The sequence below is a fragment of the Sebastes umbrosus genome, chromosome 12 (genome assembly GCF_015220745.1).
Source record: "Sebastes umbrosus isolate fSebUmb1 chromosome 12, fSebUmb1.pri, whole genome shotgun sequence".
Classification (NCBI taxonomy): Eukaryota; Metazoa; Chordata; class Actinopteri; order Perciformes; family Sebastidae; genus Sebastes; species Sebastes umbrosus.
The window spans coordinates 10261343-10285770 of record NC_051280.1 but is presented as its reverse complement, the minus strand read 5'-3'; the positions used below and the strand labels follow the sequence as shown (position 1 = coordinate 10285770).

General features: G+C 40.3%; 1 protein-coding gene across 2 annotated transcripts in view; it reads left to right on the top strand.

Annotated features, from left to right (window-relative positions):
• The window catches only part of LOC119499307 (guanine nucleotide exchange factor VAV3-like), a 65740-nt gene that overhangs the window by 35366 nt on the left and 5946 nt on the right, over window positions 1–24428 (top strand). For both annotated transcript variants that reach the window (XM_037788582.1, XM_037788583.1), the window contains 10 exons: window positions 9–110; window positions 629–720; window positions 1528–1550; window positions 3560–3584; window positions 6752–6882; window positions 10494–10559; window positions 10809–10843; window positions 10988–11104; window positions 15215–15302; window positions 16446–16575. In XM_037788582.1, the coding sequence (XP_037644510.1) occupies window positions 9–110; window positions 629–720; window positions 1528–1550; window positions 3560–3584; window positions 6752–6882; window positions 10494–10559; window positions 10809–10843; window positions 10988–11104; window positions 15215–15302; window positions 16446–16575 (809 nt within the window). The remainder of the gene's footprint in view (window positions 1–8; window positions 111–628; window positions 721–1527; window positions 1551–3559; window positions 3585–6751; window positions 6883–10493; window positions 10560–10808; window positions 10844–10987; window positions 11105–15214; window positions 15303–16445; window positions 16576–24428) is intronic.

Sequence of the window (24428 nt, the reverse complement as noted above, 5' to 3'; positions counted from 1 at the left end):
TGTCTCAGATCAAATATCCGACCGGAGAAAGCCAACCACAACACCCACCAGTTCATAATGCACACCTTTGAAAGGATCACTTCCTGTAGTCACTGTCACCTGTTGCTCAGGTAATATTCAGGCATTATGAACCGACTCTTCTGTTTTTGGATAATTAGTTAGACCTGATGAAGCCCCTGTAGACCAAGAGTGAGACAGGCTGAACAGGAACTGTAACTGCACACATTGTTCTAGGATGGCAAATCATCATGTGTTATTGCACTGAAAATACACTTTCAAAATATTTTTCACAGTGAAGGTATGAAAGGAACATCATGACATTTTAAAATTTCAGTCTTAAGTCAGTTTTCCTCAGGCACTTAATTTAAAATTAACCCTCTCACTTAACTGGAAATGGCTTATTAATAGTGGGTTTAATTGAAATAACTAGGGACAACAGACTGTTAGCTGTCTCAGTTCTCACAGCAGACAGTATCAGATTTATGGTTTTGGAAAGCTGAAGGACATTTCCTGTGCCATTTTTTTCTTATCTTGACTGTGACAGGAGCCTGAGAATTCAAAATGTCAAGGTATTTGTCGTAAGGACGCTGTTATACATGAAATATATCCTGTGGTTTATTGTGTCCAGGGGCATCTTTAACCAGGGTTATCTCTGTCTAAAATGTGGACTGGGGGCTCATAAGGAGTGTCTTGGTCGACTGGGAATCTGTGGGAGAACAGGTGAGATCCTCCAGAACTGATTGTGTTTCACTTTTTGAACACTGTGGTCTGTAACATCTTATCGTTAAAACTAATGGCATCATTTCCATAATATTTGCATCCCTCAGAGAACATTTTGGTGACCTTTCCGCTAGCGCCACCATCAGGCCACGATTTCCACCCAAAATATACACCCAAAATATCAAAATCTAAAAGGCAGATTGCCATGAAATTTACTGAGCGCATTCATGCTCCCTAAAGGCGGACCTCTTTACATTTTAGGCACTCTGTGAGCTTTCGTCTAGCACCACACACACACATTCCAGATTGCCCACCTTGTACATAAGATATCTAACAGCTGGCATACTGTGGAATTTGTTGTAAAAAAAACGTATCTCTCTGGATGACGTGACCTTCCTTTTCTTTGCCACCCTCAGGCTCCAATTTCCACTTACCTTTATTTCCCCCTTCAAAAATCACAATTCTGTAAAAACAAACCTGCAAATTACACATGAAGTTTAGCAGTTAAAGCTGAATAATGTCGTAAATATATTCAGCAGTTGTTGCATCTTATTCCTGTGTCAAGCTTTAGCTCTTTGTCACCAGTCCGGGGCTGTGGTCCAGGTACATTCTCCTCCCTGAATGCACAGACAGCTAAAGGCAGCTCAGGCCGTTGACAAGCCCTCTCAGCAGAAGCGCTGTGGTCTTTATGCATTCTGAGGCGTGATGAGGGCCAGTAGAGGTTGACAGTTGAGGTTGTATGTCAGGAAGCCACCACACACTCATATTGTATTCTTCTCACTGTGTCTGTCTCTCACCTGACTGCAGATTCTGCCAAGCCGAAGCCCAAGGTAAGACCCGGACTGTTTCTCCTCTTTGACTTAGACACCAACATAATACGTGAAGCATAACAGATAAGATAATATGGCACACATGAGGAGTTCTGATTGGCCAGATTCCTGTCAACACATACCAGCTGGCCAATGAGATCTCCTGCTGCGTCTTTAAACGCAATCGATAATGTAACCAGGGCCGTAGCCAGGGTTTAGAAATTAGTGAGGTCCAGATTTTTTTCTTTTAATGGAGCTTATTTACTGCATTTCTGGTCGACACCTTTGTTGAGGTGGTGAATTGAAGCCAGATTGTAGAATTGATATTATATTATTATTATCATTATATGTATAACGATGCCTCTCACACATTTAATTTCACTCAAGGGCGTAGGTTTCGTTTCAACATTGAGGGGAAGACACAAGTTTTTAGTGTCAAAGCTTCATTTTAAGATTCAAGGTTCTTTATTTGTCACATTTCAATTCCAGCAAAGCGGTCATTGGCAATGGAAATCTTTGGTCTCAGGTTCCTTCAACAATGCTCATAAAATATGTATATGTATATAAAAGGGGAAATCCACAAGTAAATGTAAAAGCAAAATGATAATGTAAGGCATAAAATAGTGCAGATAAAAGAAATATAAACATAAGTAAATATTAAATAGTAATGTAGATGTAAATTTGCAATTTAGTTGATGACAGTATTTCAGATGGGAAAACTGAATGTAAACAGGATGTAGTATGTAATAATGAGGAGTACTAAAAATATATATACAGAGATGTAGACAAGAATGTAGTATGTTTCCTGCAACAATTTATGGTGGAAATGTCTTTATTTATGTAAAGAAAAACAGAAAACACAAAATTCAGGCGCCAGTTTACAAAAATAAATAAATAAATATATACAGTATATATATATATATATACACATACACGCTGTATATATATACAGTATATATATATATTTAATAAAGTTAAAATATAAAAAAGAAATATATCATTTAAAAAAATCGACCTGCCTTATTTATTCTGCTGTGCATTACATTATTGCTCTGCTGATATGGTGGTATCTTCTTCAGACTATCTGACAAACTGAGAACCCCGTTTGGGACTCTGGCGTTGATCTTCTTCGGAGGTGGAAAAACAAAACTATCTGAAAATACTTTTGACCAGGCATAAATCTCACCAATGTGTGACTTATTATCCACACAAATGTTAATTTCACCACCTCCAATAAAGTGCAGCTGACGGCCGATCCCTCAGCTTTTCATTTGGAAGCATCCTGGAGTCTGGAGGCAGTCCCAAACAGAACAAAGGTGTCTGTAAGCGAGGGGGAAGCAGAAACAGTGACACAGAGCTACCGGTCAGAGGAAAGACGCCACACTGCAGTCCAAACTTTTTACAACTCCATAACTGTAGGCTACAGTAACCTATATAATGCGGGATTGTCCCATCAATCAAATACAGAGAGGCAATGGGTTTTTTTAGGAAATAATTACCAAGGTAGAAACACAAGTCATAATAAAACTATAACCTATAATTGAAAATTTACAAAGTCTATATATTCTTATTACTGTGGTACACTTAAAGCCCCATATAAGTTATCTGTAAAGTATGAGGGCTTTTACTCTTGAGACCCTAGATAGACAAAATTAGTTCTCTCACTTCGCAACAAACGTAAGAAATTCAAGTTTGCCTCCCAGACATTTCCTGTTTCTTCCATTTGTGATAGCTAAACTAAAAAGTGAACACTCAATGATACCCAGGTTGGTTGTGGACAAAATGAGGATAATAATTCATTAGATTTTTTTTCCCAAAAAGACAAAACGCCTAGAAACAGAACTACATTTTTTATGTCTGTCTTTCACTTTTAAAATGGTTCGACAACACGTCTAAAGAGTATAACACTCATAGATGATTGTGAAGACTCATTCTTCAGGTCAAGCTGATCCTCCACAAGGAGTAAGAATGACCTCTCCATATTCTGCTTTCTTTTCTCTGTCTGACTTACTTTCTCTCTCCATCCACAGGAGATCACCACACCACCAGATCCAGGTCAGTATAGCTTGACCACCTCAACACTCATGTGAACCCGCTAAGAGCATCTTTAGGTGGTACCTCTTAAACTGCTTTCAACTCGGCCCTGTAACAAAACAGAAACACAGACAGGATGAAAAGGAGACAGTTAGTCAGAGGCCAGAGTGAGACCTGGAGGAGATGGATGGTGGTTTAAAGCTAACCCTCAGATGTTATCATACCCCTCCCGCACATTTATGATCAAATATTACTCAACTCTTTCTTTTTCTTCCTTTCCAAAGAACCCTGAATATGTTTTCTTAGAAATGCACTGACATGAATCTTCCCTGCTCACACAGAGTTCAAATGAGCAACAACAGACAAATATATTTGAGTATGAATAACAAATGAATAATAGGACGCAGAAGCAATCCTTAACCAATGCACAAAAAAAGCCCTTTTCGCACTGCATGCCGCGATGCCTAAACCCAAGACGGCATTGAGATGAATTGGAGTGGGTGGAATCATTATGAGGACTATACGGCAGGAGAAATGCTGGCAGAAAAGCACTTCCAGCAGTCTATATGCCTCGGCCTCAACCGCTGAGCTGTGCCTTTTGTGATAAATCAATTTCCATAAGGGGCTTTATGAGAAAGACAGCCACAGCCACGCTTATTGTTCTTATTAAATAAAAACATGAATGTGAGATATTCCATTCATCAGAGGTCACCGTCAGCTAATAGTTTCCTCGGGCTGGTTTGCAGGGGAGCCATGGCTGCGAGGGAGAAGTGTCTGAGGGGGCTAGATGTGTGAGTCTGTGGAGAGTAAGTGGCTGTGTCTTTTAAGTTGGCAGGGGTGTTTAGTCTTAGCCTTAGCCGGATGCTTGTGGCGGTGTTTGTCTGCCATGCGGAGGAAAGATTGGAGCTAGCACCGTACAGGAATCAAAGAGATTAATTTCCTGTGAGTGTAAATTGCTGCTTTTTAGGATTGGTGATGCCGTTCTTGTGGTTTAGACCTCAATCATATTTATGCACATGTTGGAGATAAATTGTGCTGAAACCTTTAGGACAATGACAGAAAGAGAATTTGCTTTGTGTACATGATTGGTGCAAGAAATAAAAATAATTAACAAACAAACACCACCTCCTATTGATGTTTAGTCATGCAGATGTTGTGACATGTCTGGCTCAACCCAGTACAATGCAGTCGTGATAGAGAATTTTGTTTATCGTGCTTAGAGCATTGAAAAAATAACAGAAAATGCATCAAATATATCGTTTCATTGTGTATTTAGGCTAGGTTACAGTTTGCTCTAATGAGAATAAGAGGTCCCTGTAGACTTAAAAGCTTTAGAATCACAATTTCAGTTAAAGTAAATATCAAAGAGGAGCTGTTATGCTCATTTTCCAGCCAGTTCTCCCAGGGCGTCAATTACCGATGCTTTGTCAAGGCCGTAGCTGTTCGATACCGCCGCACAAGGCACCTTTTACTAGTGCCTGAATGAGATGCACGTGGCAGTCCATTAAAGCTGCAGCGGGTAGAAATGGAACAAATATGATTTAAAAAAGTTATTTTTATAAAACGGTCACTTTATCCTGACAGTAGTCTATGAGACAGGTAATCTGAGAAAACTCATGCGCCTCTGTGTCCTGCTCCTAATGGCATCTGCAAGATTTCACAGACCGGAGGAAAACAACCAATCAGAGGCGAGTCCAGCCGTCCAACTGCCGTCTTTGAGAGCCGGCTGTCAATCATTTGCGAACTCCGACCAAACGGTCAAACTAGGCAGCGCTGATCAAATATGAATCAATATTCTGTTACTGTAATGTCTATTTCTCGCCTCAAATGTTTTAGGAAACATATTGTAGTGCACGGTTTAGCTGTAAAATGAGAAAGTTTGTGACCCGGCAGCCATTTTGAGATCAGTTGAGGACATACCAAGCACCGCCCACCAGCCGGAGCACAGCCAATAGGAACGCTCTCTCTGAAATGACCTTTGATTGGCCAAAGTCTCCCATCACGGGCTAGATTTTTTAAAGCCTGAAAACAGAGCCAAAATGGGGGGCAGAAGTGTAGTTATCTCTCAGAACACTTAAATTACAATATGCTGAAAGGTTATTATGAAATTTTTGCCCAATGATGCCAAAAATATACTGCCTACCCCCACTTTAACTACAATATAAACCCATCCGCGGCAACAGTAAACGCTCAGAGAAAAATGCGCCAGGGGTGTGGTGACATAGTTTAAAGAGCGAAAAGACACACACAGGGCGGGCGGGAGGAGTGGAGGATGGGTCCAACAAACACAAGGCTTTCATCCAGGAGACCGCTGTTTGTTTCCTGCATGTTAACTTTCATTTTTACGTTACAATCAGCTGTTCGTTTGTGTCCCGTGTTCACAACGTTCAGTTTCATTTTCACTTTACAAACATAGCAATTTTAAGACCAAACAGTTTTTTCCTAAACCTAACTAAGTGGCTTCGATGCCAAAACCTAAAGTGCTGCCATGGGGGCGTGATAAAGCGGCAGTATGTGACGAGTTGGGATAAGAACGTGTCGCATTTTCAGGTGCATACTGTACTTGTATTTTGTAGAACATGTTTACATGCTTTAATATTCAAAAATGCTTTATTTTTCTCATACCGGCTGTGCTGCAGCTCCTCTTTTCACCCTCCCTCAGCTCCTGCTCAAACAGAGCGTTACACAGTATATATTAATGCTTAAACTCATTTCACCTGTGTGTACAGCCATGTGTTTGTCATCAAATTATTTCGACTGCACTTCTTCCCGCACACTGTGCATGTGTAGGGTTTCTCTCCCATATGGATTCTCGTATGTAAACACAATATACCACCCTAAAGCACAGAGAAAAAGCACAAAGGCATAATAGGGCCTCTTTAACATCTAGTGTAACTCAACATGTCTGGCAGAATACTTAGAATATCTGAGCTCTCCATTTTAGTCATAGTCTGAGCAACACAGCACTCTGTGTCCCTTCTATTCGTTCCTAGATCTCATTCATCAGCGCTTCTCGTCCTTATGTCAATTTTCAAAGAATCTCTGTCATACATGGTTGCAGTATTTTTGATCTGTTACCTAAACGTAGTGATGAATCGAGCTACACTCTTGCACCTGCTGCATGTTGCTCTGTATAAGACTCTCTGAGAAATGTGAGTATAAATGTGTTTGTATTCCCTGTCTGCTAGGTTTACCCAGGATGGTTGTGATCAGAGACTACAGTGGCATCCCCAGTCCCCAGTGCGGGCCCCCACTAAGCATTCATGCGGGGGATGTCATTGAACTGATGTTTGCTGACCTGCACAGCTCCTGGTGGCAGGTGCGTGTCACTCAGCTCATCCTCGTTTTATCTCGACATCTGTGACTCTATGAAAAAATAACATGTTACGGCTCACCGGCTTGGCTCGGTGCACGCAACGTCTCTGCAATCGTGCTGCGTGTCACCTCTTCTTTTTTTCCACCTGCATGTCCCGCTATCTGAAAAAGCTTTCAAAAGTATATTAATGGGGTGACATCAACAATTTATCTCCCCTTGGCCATTATTGTTAGTAAATCACAAATTACATTGCGGTTGTTTTATCACATTCTGTGTCCTGTCAGGTGAGCCATAAATATGACATTATTATGAGGTCAGCGTTAATTAGAAGTATCAGTCGAAGATCTGTATGAACTCCACAGAACCCCAGTTACATTACAAATAGGCTATATGTCTGTTCTTTCACTCCTTGGATTGAATCACAGCCTACAACAGATGATCTAACCAATTAGTGGCTTCAGTTGATGAATTGAGCGCCACAGTGAGACAATAAAACAGCAGACACTGGAGCCTCTGGAGGGTGTTATAATGGTTGGTGCACAACCTCATGTACAGGCACATTTAGCAACCATCTCACGAGGTCAGCCAAAGGTTGACAGCGTTTGACCTTATCTATTTTTGAAAGGATGGGCGATTTATCTGGGGTCTTCCGGCAGCCTCCCTAGCTGTTTCTCACTCTGCTTTACGGCGGCATTAAAGCCTCATCCTCCTGTTGGTGCCGCTCCAATCAGACTGCGGTCTTTGCCAACGGCACGGCTGGGAGTTGGCGGTTAGCCTGATTTCCTATGCTCCATGTTTCTCTCTGTTGTGACAGAGCACAAGGTGGAGGGTGAGGACACGAATGCCAGGAGACTTCTTGTAAGCCGATAGAACGGCTAGCAGAATGTCATGCTGCAGACCTGATGGCACTGCATTGTTTGCTACCATGGTAACCATGCAAGCTGGGAGGGTATAATTAAAGGAATTAAATGATAATACACATTTGTGTCTATCACTGTCTTGTGCATAATGATGCTGCAACGAGGCTATTCGCCAAAACGAGTTAGCCTATTTTTTTTGGCTCTTGCATGGCAGTGAATGAGTGCAATCATTCTCACAAGCTTTTGTACAACAGTGTTAATGAATAAGTACCAACTCTGACTCCAAACCACAATGTATTTCAATAGATCCACTGTATCAATCATGATAAAACATTTTCTGTGTAAATTAAGGCTGTCAAAGTTAACACAGTGATAACACGTTAACGCAAATGTGTTTTAACGCCACAAATTTCTTTAACGGAACTGTGTGAAATAATTGCATCCAATGACTGCACACGTGAATTGCCTTTGAGAGCCACCACCGTATCAAAGATACACAACTTGTATGAAAGATCAGAAAGCAAAAGTAGCGGTAGACTTGGGACAGACTACGACGGTGCTGACCAGAGACTATTGGGCTCCACTCAGCAATCACAGTCTCCTTTTGGTGACAGCGCATTATTATGACCAGCAGTGGGAACTTTGGCCGCGTGTATTGACTGTTATGGAGACAATGGAGAGGCATTTTGCTGAAGCATATGCCAAGCACTTTATGCTAATAGCAAAACAGCGGAAAATTGAACTGTACTGAATAGGCCGAAGCTTCATTCATAACTTTGACATTCAGATTATTATTATTAATAACTTACAGAAACATTGCGGGCAAAGTCCACAGGTCTTCTCTCTCTCAAAAAACACAAAAGGGAGGCACCTGTATTAAAGGGGCTGTCTAGCAGCAATCTAACAGCACCATAAATTATATATTATATTATATTTATATAACCACAATAACAAAATTTTTTTAGGGTGATGACATCATAAAATATGATGACACAGCCCTACTGATTGAACATAGCCAAGTCAGCACACTGACACACTTTCTGACACACTGACAGCTGTTGTTGTCTGTTGGGCTTGAGTTTGCCATGTTATGATTTGAGCATATTTTTTATGCTAAATGCAGTACCTGTGAGGGTTGCTGGATAATATTTATCATTGTTTTGTGTTGTTAATTGATTTCCAATAAGAAATATATACATAACATTTGCATAAAGCAGCATATTTGGCGCTTTCCCATGTTGATAAGAGTATTAAATACTTGACAAAACTCCTTTTAAGGTGCATTTTGATCAGTTCAAAAATATGTGATTAATTTGCGATTCATTGTGATTAACGATGGACAATTATGCAATTTTTTGCAATTAAATGTTTTAATCAATTGACAGCCCTAGCTTAAACATATTTATGGTTTGGAGTCTTTCTTTTTTCACATTTCTGCGAAAATTCTGCAAATGCATATCAACAGCTGTTGGCAGTAATGAGCTGAAAAATGTAGGATGCAGTTATAAAAGAGAAGACGATTAAGAAGACTCCAATCTCATATAAACAATACATGTTTTAAAACATGCAAAAAAAAAAAAAAAAAAGACTTTGCAAATGTTCTCAACAAGTTTGTTAGGTCTTACGGTCACACACAATGCGTTTTGGTGGGCAACACTGAATCTAAAGAAAACCCTGTTTGCTTGCAATGAAACCTCCACAGGGTACCTTTAATCTTCAGCGTCCCCAGTGGCGCCAGAGGATGGAATTACAGAACATTGAGAATTCATATCCCCTGTTACCCAGGAGGCAATTATCCCCCATCCCACTGGCAGAACAATACAATCAATCACTGTAATTTCATTTGATCCTTTGGCTGCTGCCTGTTTATGCCAACAGAGTAATAAGTTTAATCTTTATCATACGCTTATCGAGGGCATAACAAATAGAGAGGGGCTCTCAAAAAACCTTTGATGAAATGTTATTACACAGAATGAATCATAGAGATGGGTAAAGATTCGCTTTCCAATCTAGTTACTGCCGGGGCTTGCACGGTCCCAAAAAGCATTTCATACTCTAATAAAGAGGAGTGAGGAGGAAAGCATAAACAGGGCAGGAAGCTGAATGAGGAGCTCCACATGCCCTCAACACTCACTGTCTCCTCAGATTGACTCAATGGACTTCAAATTGACCTCAAACTCAGAACTGGAAATCAAGTGATCTTAATGTTGATATATATCACTGCCGACAAGATAATGCACATGACAGAGGATTAAGGTTATGAAATAAACTGTACGTAGGAGCAAGTTTGTATGAAAATAGAGTAATTTGTTTAACCAAAGTGGTTTTATTTAAAAGGAGAAAAAAAGGTCTGTCTACACTATGTTTGCTGAAGGAATTAGTGATTTTCATATAAAGCTTGTGTTGTGCTTGAGGCGGGTTTGCTAAAATGCAATTGTTAGTCTTTAGTGCGAGCCAGAGAGCTCATGCTGTTTGGATATTCAAAGACCAGAATAAGATCCATTATTTAGTGTTAAACGAGGCTCTTGTTTTGATGCAGTACAAATCTAACTGCCGGCAGAGTTTGAACCATAATTAACTTGGGCTGCAAATTAGATGCACTGCTTGTTGTGTGCTAATTGCTGAGGATTTATTGAAGCGAGTGTGGGAGGGGAAGAGAAGAAGAGAGAGAGAGAGAGAGAGAGAGAGAGACAGAGAGAGGTGTGTTTGCTTCCAGACAAATATAATGCGATTAACAGCCAGTTGCCATTGCAGGGAAAAATTCTGGCGACAAGCAAGATTGGCTTCTTTCCAAGTGACGCTGTGAGGCCTTGCCCATGTGTAAGTGTGCATATTTTTCGCAATCAATAAGACACATTTAGTATGATTACAATGCATTCAGTGGATAATGGCTACTATTGATGTCTTGGCAGAGAAATGTAGTGCTTTTCAATCGCACTTTTTCGCTGTAGAAGAGCGATTTTAGCCATTAGATGTGGCTTGAATATCACATTACCGCAAATGACCTCCACCCCTCTGTATCGACTCCATAAAAAAACAGAAAATAACCACAATTCTTCTCTTTGCCAGGTTCCAAAACCTGTCGATTACTCTGCCCAGCTCTGGTAAGCGATGAAAACAAATGACTGTAGATTGCTAACAATAACCACAAGTCGTTCTTGCTCTATTTTTTTGATTGTATTGGCATCCTCATGTTCCGAATGATTGATTGCAGTGTAAAGTGCAGTAGTTGTTCATTGGTGGTTCAGGTTTGCAGGGCCGATGGAGAGATACCAAGCTGAGGTGGAGCTTCTGGACCGAGGACACAGCACCTATCTGATTCGACACAGGAGCAAAGAGTGCACCGAATACGCCATTAGTATAAAGTAAGTGACATGACGGCTTGTTTCCATACTAAATCTACAATTTTCACTCACAACGGTTTACCAAGAATGGTGGAATAAACAAAACACACACAGTCAGCAGCAGCCTTGTGGACAAAAACACCTTATTGTGAGAGCAGAGAGGAGAGTGGCGAGAATCATTCAAGCAAACAAAATGCCCACATGCAAATAATAGCTCCGCACAACAATGGTGCGGTGTCTGAAAACAAGCAGCTCATCAAATGTTAAAAGTGGACGGGGCCGCAGCAGAAAGAGGTCATGCTGTGTTCATGAAAAACAAGAAGTTATAGTGACTATATAATCTTGAAGAATGGAAAAAGTTTGCCTGGTCTGATGAATCGCAGTTGGTCTTAAAATGCAGATGGTGGGGGACAGAATTAAGTTTAAAGGGTTGTTTTTCGTTGTTCGTTAAAGTCAGGGCCCATGAAATTCAAGACTTTGCAGTAATCGTGGTATTACTTTCATCATTTAGCTATAGACATTGAGAAATGGCTTTTGGATTTGTTAAAGAAGGTGGAGTATTTAGGATTTCCTAACCTGAGATAAGACAGGGTGAAGTAAGATAAGATAGGATTCCTAAAGTCAGTTGAAATTTGCTTTCATAGTACCAAATTGGGGAAAAGCTCTATCTTAGACTCTTCCTATCCTAATTTAAGACTTAAAGGGACTGTTTGTAACTTTTTACAGGTATAAATCTACCGGGTCGGGATCCCATGCGCACGCTCGCATGTGCGCGCTCGCATGTGCGCGCTCGCATGTGGCCGGAGTTGCTCCTCTGCCTGCTTGCCTTCAGTCACACACCGTGCGCGTTCTCGCTGTCTCGCTCCACCTCTACACATGAACGCGCACACACTCCACACTGCAGAAGAGTTAGTTTAGCTCTGAGAATATCTAGTGAATGTACAGTGGACGTTTTTGCAGAAATAACTGATGCAGCTCCTCCAGACCAACAGAGGTTTTCCGTGTCTTGTGAAGTGACGGGGCTCCGCAGCGAGTAATGTAATCGTCTCCGACCGGGTGCCGGTGTCTCTCTGCGGGCGCAGTCGGGAGGCGATAACGTTTCTCTTCCTGCTTCAGCCCCAGAGCCCGGGAGGCTGAGGCAGCGAGGATGAAGCAGGAAAAGCCAACACTAGGATCAGCATTGATTCATATAGAGACCTTCGTCTGGTCAGCTAACATTACTGCCAAGCAGCTGAAATATAGAGTGATATTGTGGTTTTAGCTGACGTGTGTCGCCTCACTGTTTTGAGCGATGCTCGTTCATGTCTATTTAGAGCGAGCAAGCGCGAGCTCGACGCTGACTTTCGTTGACTTAACGGCCACAGGTGATGCTGTTAACAAGCATTTCTGAAAGTTACAAATAGTCCCTTTAAGAAATAAGTTTCTGTAACACGGGCAGGTCACTAACATTATACCCCAGCTGTTGCTAAAGTTTAGCCAAGGTTGCCTGTGATTAAAATCTTCTATTTTTTAGGCATGTAAACACCTGGAAAGAGACAGTTTAAGCATGTATTTCAATTATTTTGGTGGTCAAAGAGGGAAAACCATGAAAACTATGAATCAGCAGTTATTGTTTATGGACCCACATTGCTTCCACCCCTCAATATTGCACTTGAAAATTGATTTCCAGCTACTATTTGTTACATCGTTTTGAACTGTTTTCATTTGAACTACTTAGTACAGAAGAAATAGTCCCTATGAAAACTGCTGAGAGCAAGGTCTTTTTCTAGAAAGAGATGTTGCTGTTGTCTTTTTCAAGGCTCTGAGCATCAAACATGAAATTCTGCCTCATTTATATTGATGTACAGGTAGATAACTATACCTTGACCTGGGCAACTTTCTGCATGGCTAGACACTAAAGGTATAACGGTGTTTCTAATATGAGTATTCACCCTTCTTGTGTCAATGCCACAGGGTTCGTTTGAACTTCACATCATGCCTAAACATTATTCCAGTTATTTAAGTTAACCCTGACCGTCTCAGTTCACACATCTCAGCTGAATGCAGCGTGGGGAATGAGATGGAATTGGATGATCTATTTTACCATCTATCTATTGTCTGTCTCTACTGCTCAGACATATGCTCAAGGAGAGGCTGATAGCTTTGCATCATACTGTTTGCTGCTCTTTGCCTATCAGTCTTAGAAATGTATTTCAAAAGAAGGCCAGCGACGCACTTGCATTGTAGATAAAACATCCATCCCTTTAGGCCTCAATAAATGGCTGCTTTATCTGCAAGTTGAGTGCCTCGGTAGTCGTCTTTTGAAATACAACACTGGCCATTTAACTAGTGAATATCTTTCAGGCTACATCAAAGCTTGTTCAGTCTTTAAAAAGGACTATCGAGTCCTCCCGACCTGACATGACGGCTCCGAGAGATTATAACGATTGAGGGTGCGCTCTGAAATAGTGTTTGGACGTTAAGACTATTTAGCCAGTGACACACCATTCCAGCCCATTTGGTTTCGGTGGACTCATACCGTCCCTCATTCAAAGCTTTGATGTACAGGGCCAGTTTGTGAACACTCCAATCCTAATTGCCTGTCTCACTGCTTAAGATCATTATCAGGATGGCCGTTTGAGATAATGGAGCTTTATACAGAGAGCGGCTACTAATCAACTGGAACTGTCTAGTGTCACTAGACACTACAGTCTGTGTGTGTGTGTGTGTGTGTTGAACAATGTTTGTGTGTATGTGTGTTCAGCCTTGGGAGCCTATATAGGACTCACCAAACAGGGCTCATCTGTCTCCATGTGTTATGCACAATATAACTCAACACACATCAATAATGTATGACTCGCCATATATTCATAATATATCTGTCAATTTGCAACATGATCATATGCTCCTTCTTATCCGTTATACAATGCATGGGAGGAGATTTACAATGCGAATCTTCATCCATTGTATCTTGCACATCACAATGTGGGAGTCATGCAATATACAGCACTGTGCTTGACAGCACACGCACACTGGTGCTTACAGTATGTATGTACTGAACAGTGTGTATGTGTTTTCAAGGTTGGACCACACTATACTGTTCAACAAAGAAGTCAGCCTGAGCTAAGATTCTCACAGGACATATAAGTACTTGACATTTTTTTCATTATTTAATCAGACCTATAGCATACACTCTCATATATACTGTACAGTAAGTTTTGCAGTTATTTGTGATACCGTTTTCTATCATGGATTAAGCAGCAGTGGGTAGAATTGGAGCAAATATGATTTAAAAAAAGTTATTTAAAACGGTCACTATATCCTGACAGTAGTGCATGAGACAGGTAATCTGAAAAAAATGATTTCCCTCTGTGTCCTCCGGTGATCCTAATGGCATCTGCAAGATTTCACAGAGCGGAGGAAAACAACCAATCAGAGCCGAGCTGGAGCCTTGCCGTCTCTGAGCAGCTGTCAATCACTCGCGAACTCCGATCAAACGGTCAAACTAGGCAGCGCTGATCAAATATGAATCAATATTCTGTTACTGTAATGCCTATTTCTCTCCTCAAATGTTTTCAGAATCATCGTGTAGTGTACTGTTTAGCTGTAAAATGAGAAAGTTTGTGACCCAGCAGCCATGTTGAGATCAGTTGAGGAAATACCAAGCACCACCCACCAGCCGGAGCAAAAACAAACAACAAAATACTTTTAATTATGTTTTTTTTCTGACATTTCTTGCTTCTCTTGTTAATTACTTGATACTTTTTAGCTCCTAATGCCTCTAAAGATATTTCAGATGAAAGATGAAAGAAGGAAAAACACTGTATGTTATAACTGCTCACAACTCATGTCCACTGTAAGGCATTATGACCTGTGATGAAGGGTCACAAGTAGACACTGGTATGAATTCATAATACAGGGTAAGTAATCCTATGGTGCTTCTATTATTATCTGATTTGAGTGAATTGGATCTGATTTCCACAGCGGGGATAACCTAAGGTGTTCATGTCAAACAAAGTTGCTTGGCTCAGCTCAGCGTGGTAGCCGACAGTCAGCTGAGACGGACCTTCGTGATGGTTCACCATAGAGACCGGATTGATGTGGAAGCATGTATAGTTGATTAGCAGCCCATGTCTTATTCATTCTCCACAGGTTCAACGATAAAGTCAAGCACATTAAGATTCTGACCAAGGACTGCTGCTTTTACATCGCTGAGAGTCGGCTGTTCAAGACCGTGCTGGTAAAGGTTTTAACTTTGTATGGATTGAAGCTATTGTAGCATTAATGAGTATAATCATTTTGACATATTTGCTTTTGCAGCACTCTCTGGAGATAAACACCAGCATGCCAATGAAAGATTTACTTTTGTTTATGTGCAATGATAAAATATGTCTACTAAGTGGTTTATTTCTATATTTGTGTTCACACTCAAAGCTATAGGGGATGTTGTAAAGCAACTGCCTGTATTAAATATGAGCTTGTTTCCAATACTTACATTTGAAATGGGTAGAAAGAAAGATATATTGCGTTTAATTGCCTTTCTTAGGAGGGTGTTTCTGCAACTACGGTCACTTTTTCCCCTTCCAAATTATATAATTTTAACCATCAGAGTATGTAATACTTATAAACAATCTGTAACATGTTTATTTTTTATGGTTTTTATCACTTGTTCTTACTAAGTGTCCTTACCGAGTCATTAAAATAATTTTCATTTTATATTTTAGTTCATTTAAATTTCCTTTTTTAATTCCTATAACATTTTTAAGAAATTTAAATTCATGTTCATCAAGCTTTGTGCATCATTGTAAATATTGATATAAAAACGTTTTTTAGAAATAGAAAATTTCAAGATTTTTTGTACACCCTGAAAAATATAGACAGTAACCATAGATGTCAGTCTTCATACACAAAAAAATATAAAATATGTTGTGTTTTATGACAATAGATAGATATTGCAATTCCAATGTCTTTACCTGAACACCTAAAGCTGTTTCAGTAATAAGTTATTTTTTAAGTGTAGTTCGAAATACACAATCACTTAGCTGTATGGTAAGGACACAATAAATACCACAGAAAAAAGGTGATCTTAACCATGTTTTCTTAATCTTGAGGGTCACCTATGTGGGTGACCTTTTAGTATGGCATTCGTTCACTGTCGCGGTAAGGACTCTGAAAAAAATATAGTTGCGGAAACACCCAGGAACAGTTCTTCAGTACTGGCTGCTGTTGTATTATCAAGATCAAACAAGCAGCTCCTCCATACCCAACCAGCCCACATGCCTTTGCTTTCATTTCTGTACATTTGTACACAATACCATGTAGATTCACCTGAAATATCACTGTTAAGGGTATGTTTTTCTTTTATCGTGCTTGTTTTACACAGGACTTGGTGGAATACTACAAGCAGCACTCTCTGAAGGAGGGTTTCAGCAGCCTTGACACCACTCTGCAGGTCCCCTATAGGGAGCTGTCCAATGGAAACATGCCCAAGGCCATTACCAAGGCTGGCAGTGGTGAGTCCGCTTCACAAACATCCAGGTTTCCTCCCTGACACTGTCTGACAGAGGGAAATACTACCAGATCAGATCTCGATCCGGTTACAGCTGAACAGTAATTCTAAGCATTTTGACCTGTTTGGAGTACTGGAGGGGTGAGTTGTGCTACAACAGTCCAGTTCCGATAGAGTAAGGTGAGTTGTTTTCCCCTGGGAACTTGACCTGCCTGTAAAGCCTCTCTGTGTGACCCAAACAGTCAGTGGAAACTGATATTTCCCAGATCATCAAGTAGAAGCAACCAAACAAGCTGAGGGCAGAAACAGTATCTCACTTGCTTTATTTTGTTACTACAGACCAGCTAATGTACCGTGTGCCCTCACCTCTAAGAACTGTAAAAAAAAAAGTACCACCTTATGTTGCAAAATCATGGTGTCAGAGCATTTGCTTTGTTATTAAGTTAAAATTAAGTCTCATCCTATCTCTGACGTGTGAGGCTTGCTAGAAATATTTAGCGCAGCATAATGAGGGATTCCCTGTGGGACAGCTCAGGGAGAAAGACAGCAGCTTGACATTTTTAGCTTACAGTATGTATGATGTCATCTAGATTCAACTACATACACAAGACCTTGGTCTGACTGAGTGTGGATATGAAATGTTTGATAAATAAACTAGCAAATAGTGCTTTGTTTAGTTCAGTGATGTAAAATGTCATACTTAAAATAAATATATTGTCAAAATATTTTATATAAATTGGCTTTAGAATAATTCCATGACAATGAATTTGATACTTTTGTGTGCTATATAACATTTTTCAATATGCCTCTATTTATTCATGCTAAATGATATGATAAATGAAAAGGTGTTGAAATTCACACCACCAAACAATCCATTACTATCAATATACATTCAACCTTTTTTATCTAGTTGTCGTGGAATTGTAGATGTTCCCTTTTTTTTATGAGAAAACCAAATGAAAATAATTTAAATATAAAAATATAAACAGATATAAAAAAAGAATGGAAGGAAATAGACAAATGATTTATCCAGTACTGACCCTCTGTGTAAATTATCTGATAGACGTTATGCATGTTTATGTGGCAGACCCCATCTATTAGGGTCAAACTAACATTAGATGATATATGGAAATAATGAGAAGCTTTCACAGGGTCAGAATGAAACTGCTGAAGTACGTCACCGCGCGGTAAAGAGGTAATTATTGACTGTGAAATGTAAAGTAGCATCTTAGATGTCTACCTGCTGGCATTAACAGGCATGTATAAAATGTATAAATGCACACGTGTGCTTAAGTTCAACAAGTCCAGTCCCTGCGTCATTACTGGCCCTCGGAGACAGAAGCAGATGCTCGTTCACTCTGAGGCGGCATGTGAAGGAGGAGAGTAGGTGAAGAGGCATGTTAGGAATGGAGAGTCTGAGAGTGAGAGGCAGAGAATGTGGATAGAATGAAATGGACAGAAGGAGGGTAAGAGATGGAGAGAGAGGTGGGAAGTCGGGGGAGCAGGAAGAGGTGGAAATGGCAAAAAAAAAGTGTAGGAAGAGAAGGGAGGGGAGAGGGAGAGAGACAAAAATGAGGCACACAGTGAGAAAGACATGGATGTAAGAAAGGGAAAGAGTGAGATAAATGTGAGGTAGGGGAAGTGTAAAGGAAAGGAAAGGGGTAGAAATGGAAGTAAAAAGAAAAGACTCCATTTAGGAAAAGGTCACCGTTAGCTGTTTGTAGTGGACAACAAAACAAAACAAGAGTTAGATGAGAAGATTGATGAGACAATTAAAATATAGCTATTTATGCTATCTTAGATTAGTGTAAAGACTAGAAACAGGGAAACAGCTAGCCAGGTTCTGCACCCCTAAAGCTCACTAATTAATACATTTACATTTTTAGATTTTATTATTATTAAGTTTATATTACATAAAAAACAACACATGTGATGGGGAGGTGCAAAAACCCCTCAGAGGGGCTCGATCAGGGCACTCTCCGGTGCATACCTTTATCAATTATAAAAAAAGAATAAAATATTAAAAAGGATGGTTAAGAGAGCGAGAAGAAGAAAAAAAGAAAAAGATAAGATTACACACACTAAGAGACATCCATATATGCGAGTAGACAAAGTAATAGAATAGAATTAGATTAAGAATTAAGATGCTCATCATTAAAAACTCAATATTAGTAAGCAATTTACAGAGATTATCCATAAGGAAATCATTGGGGAGATAAAAACAAACCTTTAACGTCTTTCTTAATTTGTTCTGGTGCCAACTTTAAAATATGAGATGGCAGAGCGTTCCATATCACTGAACCTCGGTAAATTAAACCAAACTGTAACTGAGATGTTCGACACATAGGAGGACAAATAATTGTAGAATTGTTGATTATTGGAATACTATTCATAAAGCGAACTGAAGTTGGTTAACTTGATAAACACTGAGGATGACGGACTAAAAAAAACAAAGGTTGAGATGAATGAATTTGATGTACACAGTTAATAATTCTTAATGCTCATTATTATATCTCATTTATTTAAAACTTTTTTCAATTATTTCTTGGCTGTAGACTCCAGCAAGCTAAGGAATAGTTTCATATTTTACGTACAGATACGAGAGTGGTATCAATCAGTCCTGGCAAGAAAGCAAGAATATTTCCCCAAAATGTTGAGTCTTTAAAAATGCAGCCAAACTGTACAGATTACATTTAGAGTGATCCAATGGAAGTGCCTTAAACCTGCATTCTTTCTAATAGCCAGCAGGGGGCGACCCCTCTGGTTGCAAAAAGAAGTCTGATTGTATAGAAGTCTATGAGAAAATGACCCTACTTCTCACTTGATTTATTACCTCAGTAAACATTGTAAACATGAGTTTATGGTCTCAATCGCTAGTTTCAAGTTTGCTTCTTCAATACAGCATGATGTTCATTTTAGTAAATTATGGTCCCATTTAGAGTCAAATAGATCAATAAGCAAATGTTTTTGTCTTGACAACTTTAACCCTTTCACAGTGTGTTTTCAGCTCATGAAAGTTAGTTAATTTTAAGCATTTTGGTATCCTAAAAATGTCTTATTGATCGTTCGGTTGTGCTTAGCTCCACCCTCTCCTGTCACTTTTGGTTGCAAAAAAAAAACAAAATGCTGAACTCGAGGCTACAAAACTGCAGTCCACAAACCAATGGGTGACGTCACGGTTATATATACAGTCTGTGGATCGAGCTGGTACAATCCTGTTCAGATTGTAATGTAATCCACGTGCGTTTGCGCCTTGAATTAACACGTTTTTCCTTACCCAGATAAGACATCCAAAAACAGATGGCACGTTAATACCAAGTGTGAATGGGGTAAAAGAGAGACACAGGTTACAAAGGGGAGGCATGGGGCGAGAGAGATAGCGGGAGAGCAAAAGACAAAGGAGGGAGTGAGAGAGACAGTGAGTGAAGGAAATAGAAAGGAGCCTCGGCAGCTCACCAGGCTTAGCAGAGAGGTCCCAGTTAGGGCCCAATGCCCCAGGCAAGCACCAGGAGCCTGCTACTCCAAACGTCACACTCCGCACGCTGCTCAGCTCCGAGATGGCTTCACAATTTTCCTGACAGGACATGACATTTCACTTGGGCTGGCAGCAGAGAAAACTGTGTGACAGCCGCCTGCCGCTGACACACACCTGGGGGATACCCCTGGTCCAACCGAGGGACTGCTGCCTGTTTCCACAAAACTGGGAAAAGTTTGCAAATATGATCTGATGTAAAAGAGCAGAAAGCAGCTGGAGGTAAACTGTCTTAACTTAAAGAGAGGCGTACGTGTAAACAACCACAGCCGCTGCAACAGAGGCAAGCAGACGAACGCGTGGAACAAAGTCAAAGTTAGCCCTTTGTGTCTGTTCGGATGTAAAATTCTGCTACATCCTTGTCCCTCTGCCTCCTTTGGCAGCGTCGGTCTCCCAGCGCATCAGGCTTCAAAGCAGCTCTGCGAGAGGTGTGTTTGTGCATAGCTGCCATTCACCGCGCTTCCTTCAGTGAGAAAGCCTTGACAGACCCTCAGTGCATTCTGGGATAGATTATTATTGCCTTAAGTCGTCCACCCCCATAGACAGACTTAGTGTGGGCACCGCGTTCTCTGTCTGGTAAACAGCCTCCGTGGAAAGACAGATGTCATGCCAAAACAAAAAACACACACACACACAAAATGGTTTGAATCTCAAAACAGACACCTCATAGCAAAGAAAACAGAAGGCAAGGCTGAGCAAACAATCACAAGATGCAGAACTATTGAAAAACCATCAAAACTTTGGAGTAATTTGTTGGGAGAAACCCCAGCTCGCATCTTTAATTAAGTCTGACTGAGTGCTTGTCGTCTGTGTATGTGTGGGAATGTTAGAGATGGGAAATAATTAAAAATCATTTTGTAGTCAGTGTTATCGAGGATATTCTATTCTGTTGTCTTTAATTAATGATTGTAAGTGAATATTATGCAAAATCTGTCAAAATGAGATCTGAAAATTAGGCCTTGTGGCGGACTCAGTTTTAAAGCTAGAGTGAAGATACTGGCATCATATGAGACTAGAAAACCTAAAGAATCCATTGGTACCAATGTCATAATAGCTTGTCGCAAAGGAGGTTAAATAATACTCCAAACATACGCTAAATTTTGTAATGTATATATACATACTAGGGCTGTAAATCAATTAAAATATTTAATCGCGATTCATCCTATGATTGTTCATGATTAATCGCAAATTATTCACACATTTTTTACCTGTTAAAAATTTACCTTAAAGGGAGATTTGTCAAGTATTTAATACTCTTATCAACATGGGAGTGGGCAAATATGCTTGTTTTATGCAAATGTATGTATAAATTCATTATTGAAAATCATTCAACAACACAAAACAATGACAAATATTGTCCAGAAACCCTCACAGGTACTGCATTTAGCATAAAAAATATGCTCAAATCATAACATGGCAAACTCAAGCCCAACAGGCAACAACAGCTGTCAGTGTGTCAGTGTGCTGACTTGACTAGGATTTGCTCCAAACTGCATGTGATTATCATAAAGTGGGCATGTCTGTAAAGGGGAGACTCGTGGGTACTCATAGAACCCATTTACATTCACATATCTTGAGGTCAGAGGTCAAGGGACCCCTTTGAAGATGTTTTTCCTTGCCAAAATTTAGCACATTTGAGTCCACTAAAACCTCTGAAAGATCAATTGTGTTAATGTGTTAAAAAAATTAGTGGCGTTAAAACGAATTTGCATTTACGCGTTATTATCACATTAACTTTCACAGCCCTAATACATACATTTGCATAAAGCAGCATATTTGCCCACTCCCATGATGATAAGAGTATTAAATACCTGACAAATCTCCCTTTAAGTGAATGTGCGATTAATCATGAATAACTATGGACAATCATGCGATTAATTGCGATTAAATATTTGAATCGATTGACTTCCCTAGTTTAAATATTAGATAATTATGGTTGTATGTACAGTACACGTTTATTTATATCTGTACACATAAAGTATGTGTTTACGCTGTATCTACTTCCTGCAGGTTTGTGTCTGCTCTGGTCAGACCAACAGTTGACACGTATTGGCCTGCGTTTACTTATCCCTGTGGGGGAGAGGAAGAAGGCATGGAGCCATATTGTTGTGATGACAGCAGGTGGTTTTCAGAGTGCGAGGGTCCGCTGGCTCAGATGGGATTTTATATGAGAACAGAAGCTGTTGGTTCTGCGGCTTGGATTGCCTTGTCAGGGCGCCGTGCTGTGCTCAGACGTATACTTACCCCCATACTGCTGCTTTTGCTCACTCAAAAGGTTGCTATTGCTGTGTTATGCAGTATGACCTGGGGATGATTATAGAAGCTGCACTACATAGCCAAAGTAGACAGTTGAACACCTGATCTTTAAAAACCATGGGCATCAATTTGCTACTATATATGCTGCTGCAACAGCCTCAACTCTTCTAGGGAGGCTCTCCACAAGATTTTGAAACCTGACAGCAGAGATTTGCTCCCATTCAGCCACAAGAGCATCAGTGAGGTCAGCTACTGCTGTTGGGCAATAAGTGGATGTTCAGACCGAAAACAGCCATGTGTTAACTCAAAGGAACAGTGTGTAACATTTAGGGGGATCGTTTGGCAGCAATAGTATATCATATTAATAAGTATGTTTTCTTTAGTGTTAAATCACCTGAAAATACATTTTTTTGTGTTTTCGTTACCTGAAAATGAGCCGTTTATATCTATTTAGGGAGCGGGTCCTAATCACGGAGCTGACCACCATGTTTCTACAGTAGCCCAGAACAGACAAACCAAACACTGGCTCTAGATAGGGACATTCGCGTTTTCACAGAAGGTTATGATACTCTGAGAAAGGATTTTACAACTGTGGAAAGTTATCACAGCGGCAATTATTTCATCTTTCATCGTAATAATCGCGCGGCCAACAGTAACACAAACAAACAGTAAGTAAACAGTAAGAAATATACTGTTCACATTTGATTGGCCACTGCAGAGCCTTGCTGGGTGACATTGTGTTGCATTGTGGCAGCAGTTAAGCCCGCTTCAGGTTTTTTTGCGGGATGACCCTCCATTTTTTTGTCGGAGTCCTCTGCTTTGGCACCCCCACCAAAGATATTGCTAAGAAGTGACAGCCAATTGTTCGTTCCATTGCAACATCAGTGCCCAACAGGAGAGCCATTCCCATTGTGAACTGACTCTATTGTCGTATTTAATGTCTCTACTGAAATGGCCTGTGTTGAACAATAAAAATACTATAAACATGCACACTATTATAACTATTTACTTACTTACAAATTTATTTATTCAACTTTTTTCACAAATTTTGAGAGCAATCTCAAACGTTTCATGTCAAGGACCTCCAAAATACAGTAGATGTCCAATAGACCACAGACCATGGATGTATAAGAGGTTGTGTTCTGTGCTTATGCCCAGCGTTTTAGTAAATAGCCTACAACTCCATTAAATTCTGTTTATATCATGCTACTAGCACTACTAGCTACTGGCCGATAACCAGTTGTTTGGGAACAGAGGTGTTAATACATCCACCACGGTACAGGCTTACAGCCTACAGCCCATGGGTGTATTATAAGATCATAAAAGTGATGAAATACAGCCAATATATCCATTATTACAGCCGTATACAGCTAGCAGGAAGCCGGCAGAACCGGATATGTCATATGAGCGTGCAGGGCGGTGCAGTCCCGTGGGTCTGATGTTTATTATGCCGAGGAAAATAACTCTGGATTCAGCTATTAGTGCATTTTACAACTTTTAGGACATAACGATTTAAATGAGGGCTATTTAAGTGTTCGTACTGGGAAGTTGATTTACCTAAAAAAAAAAATGATCCTGTGATTTACAGACGCCTCTTTATACATTCATGGCTATGGACTCATTGTTGTTTTCAGTCCAAAATGGCGGCAGCACTACTGCAACGCCATCTAGCGCCTGTTGTCAAAAAAACACCAGAGTTTCGTCTCTTTGCTTCTATACTCTCTGGCCGCGCTGCGTTGCCGGACTGGCCTCCTTCAAAGGAATGAGGAGGCTGTGGATCAGGCCTGGGTCACAGCAGTTCAGATCATCCTAAAGGTGTTTTGGATGGGCCTGAGGTCAGGGCTCTGTGCAGGCCACTCAGGTTCTCCCACACCAAATCATTTCTTTATGGACCTGGTTTTGTGCAGGTTGGCATTGTCATGTTAAAACAGGAAAGGGTCCTCTCCAAACTGTTACCAAAAAGTTGGAAGCACGCTATTGTTTGAAATATCTTTGTGTGTTGAAGCATTAAGATTTAATTGAAACTAGGAGGGCATAGCCCAAATAATAAAAAAACAGCCCCAGACCAA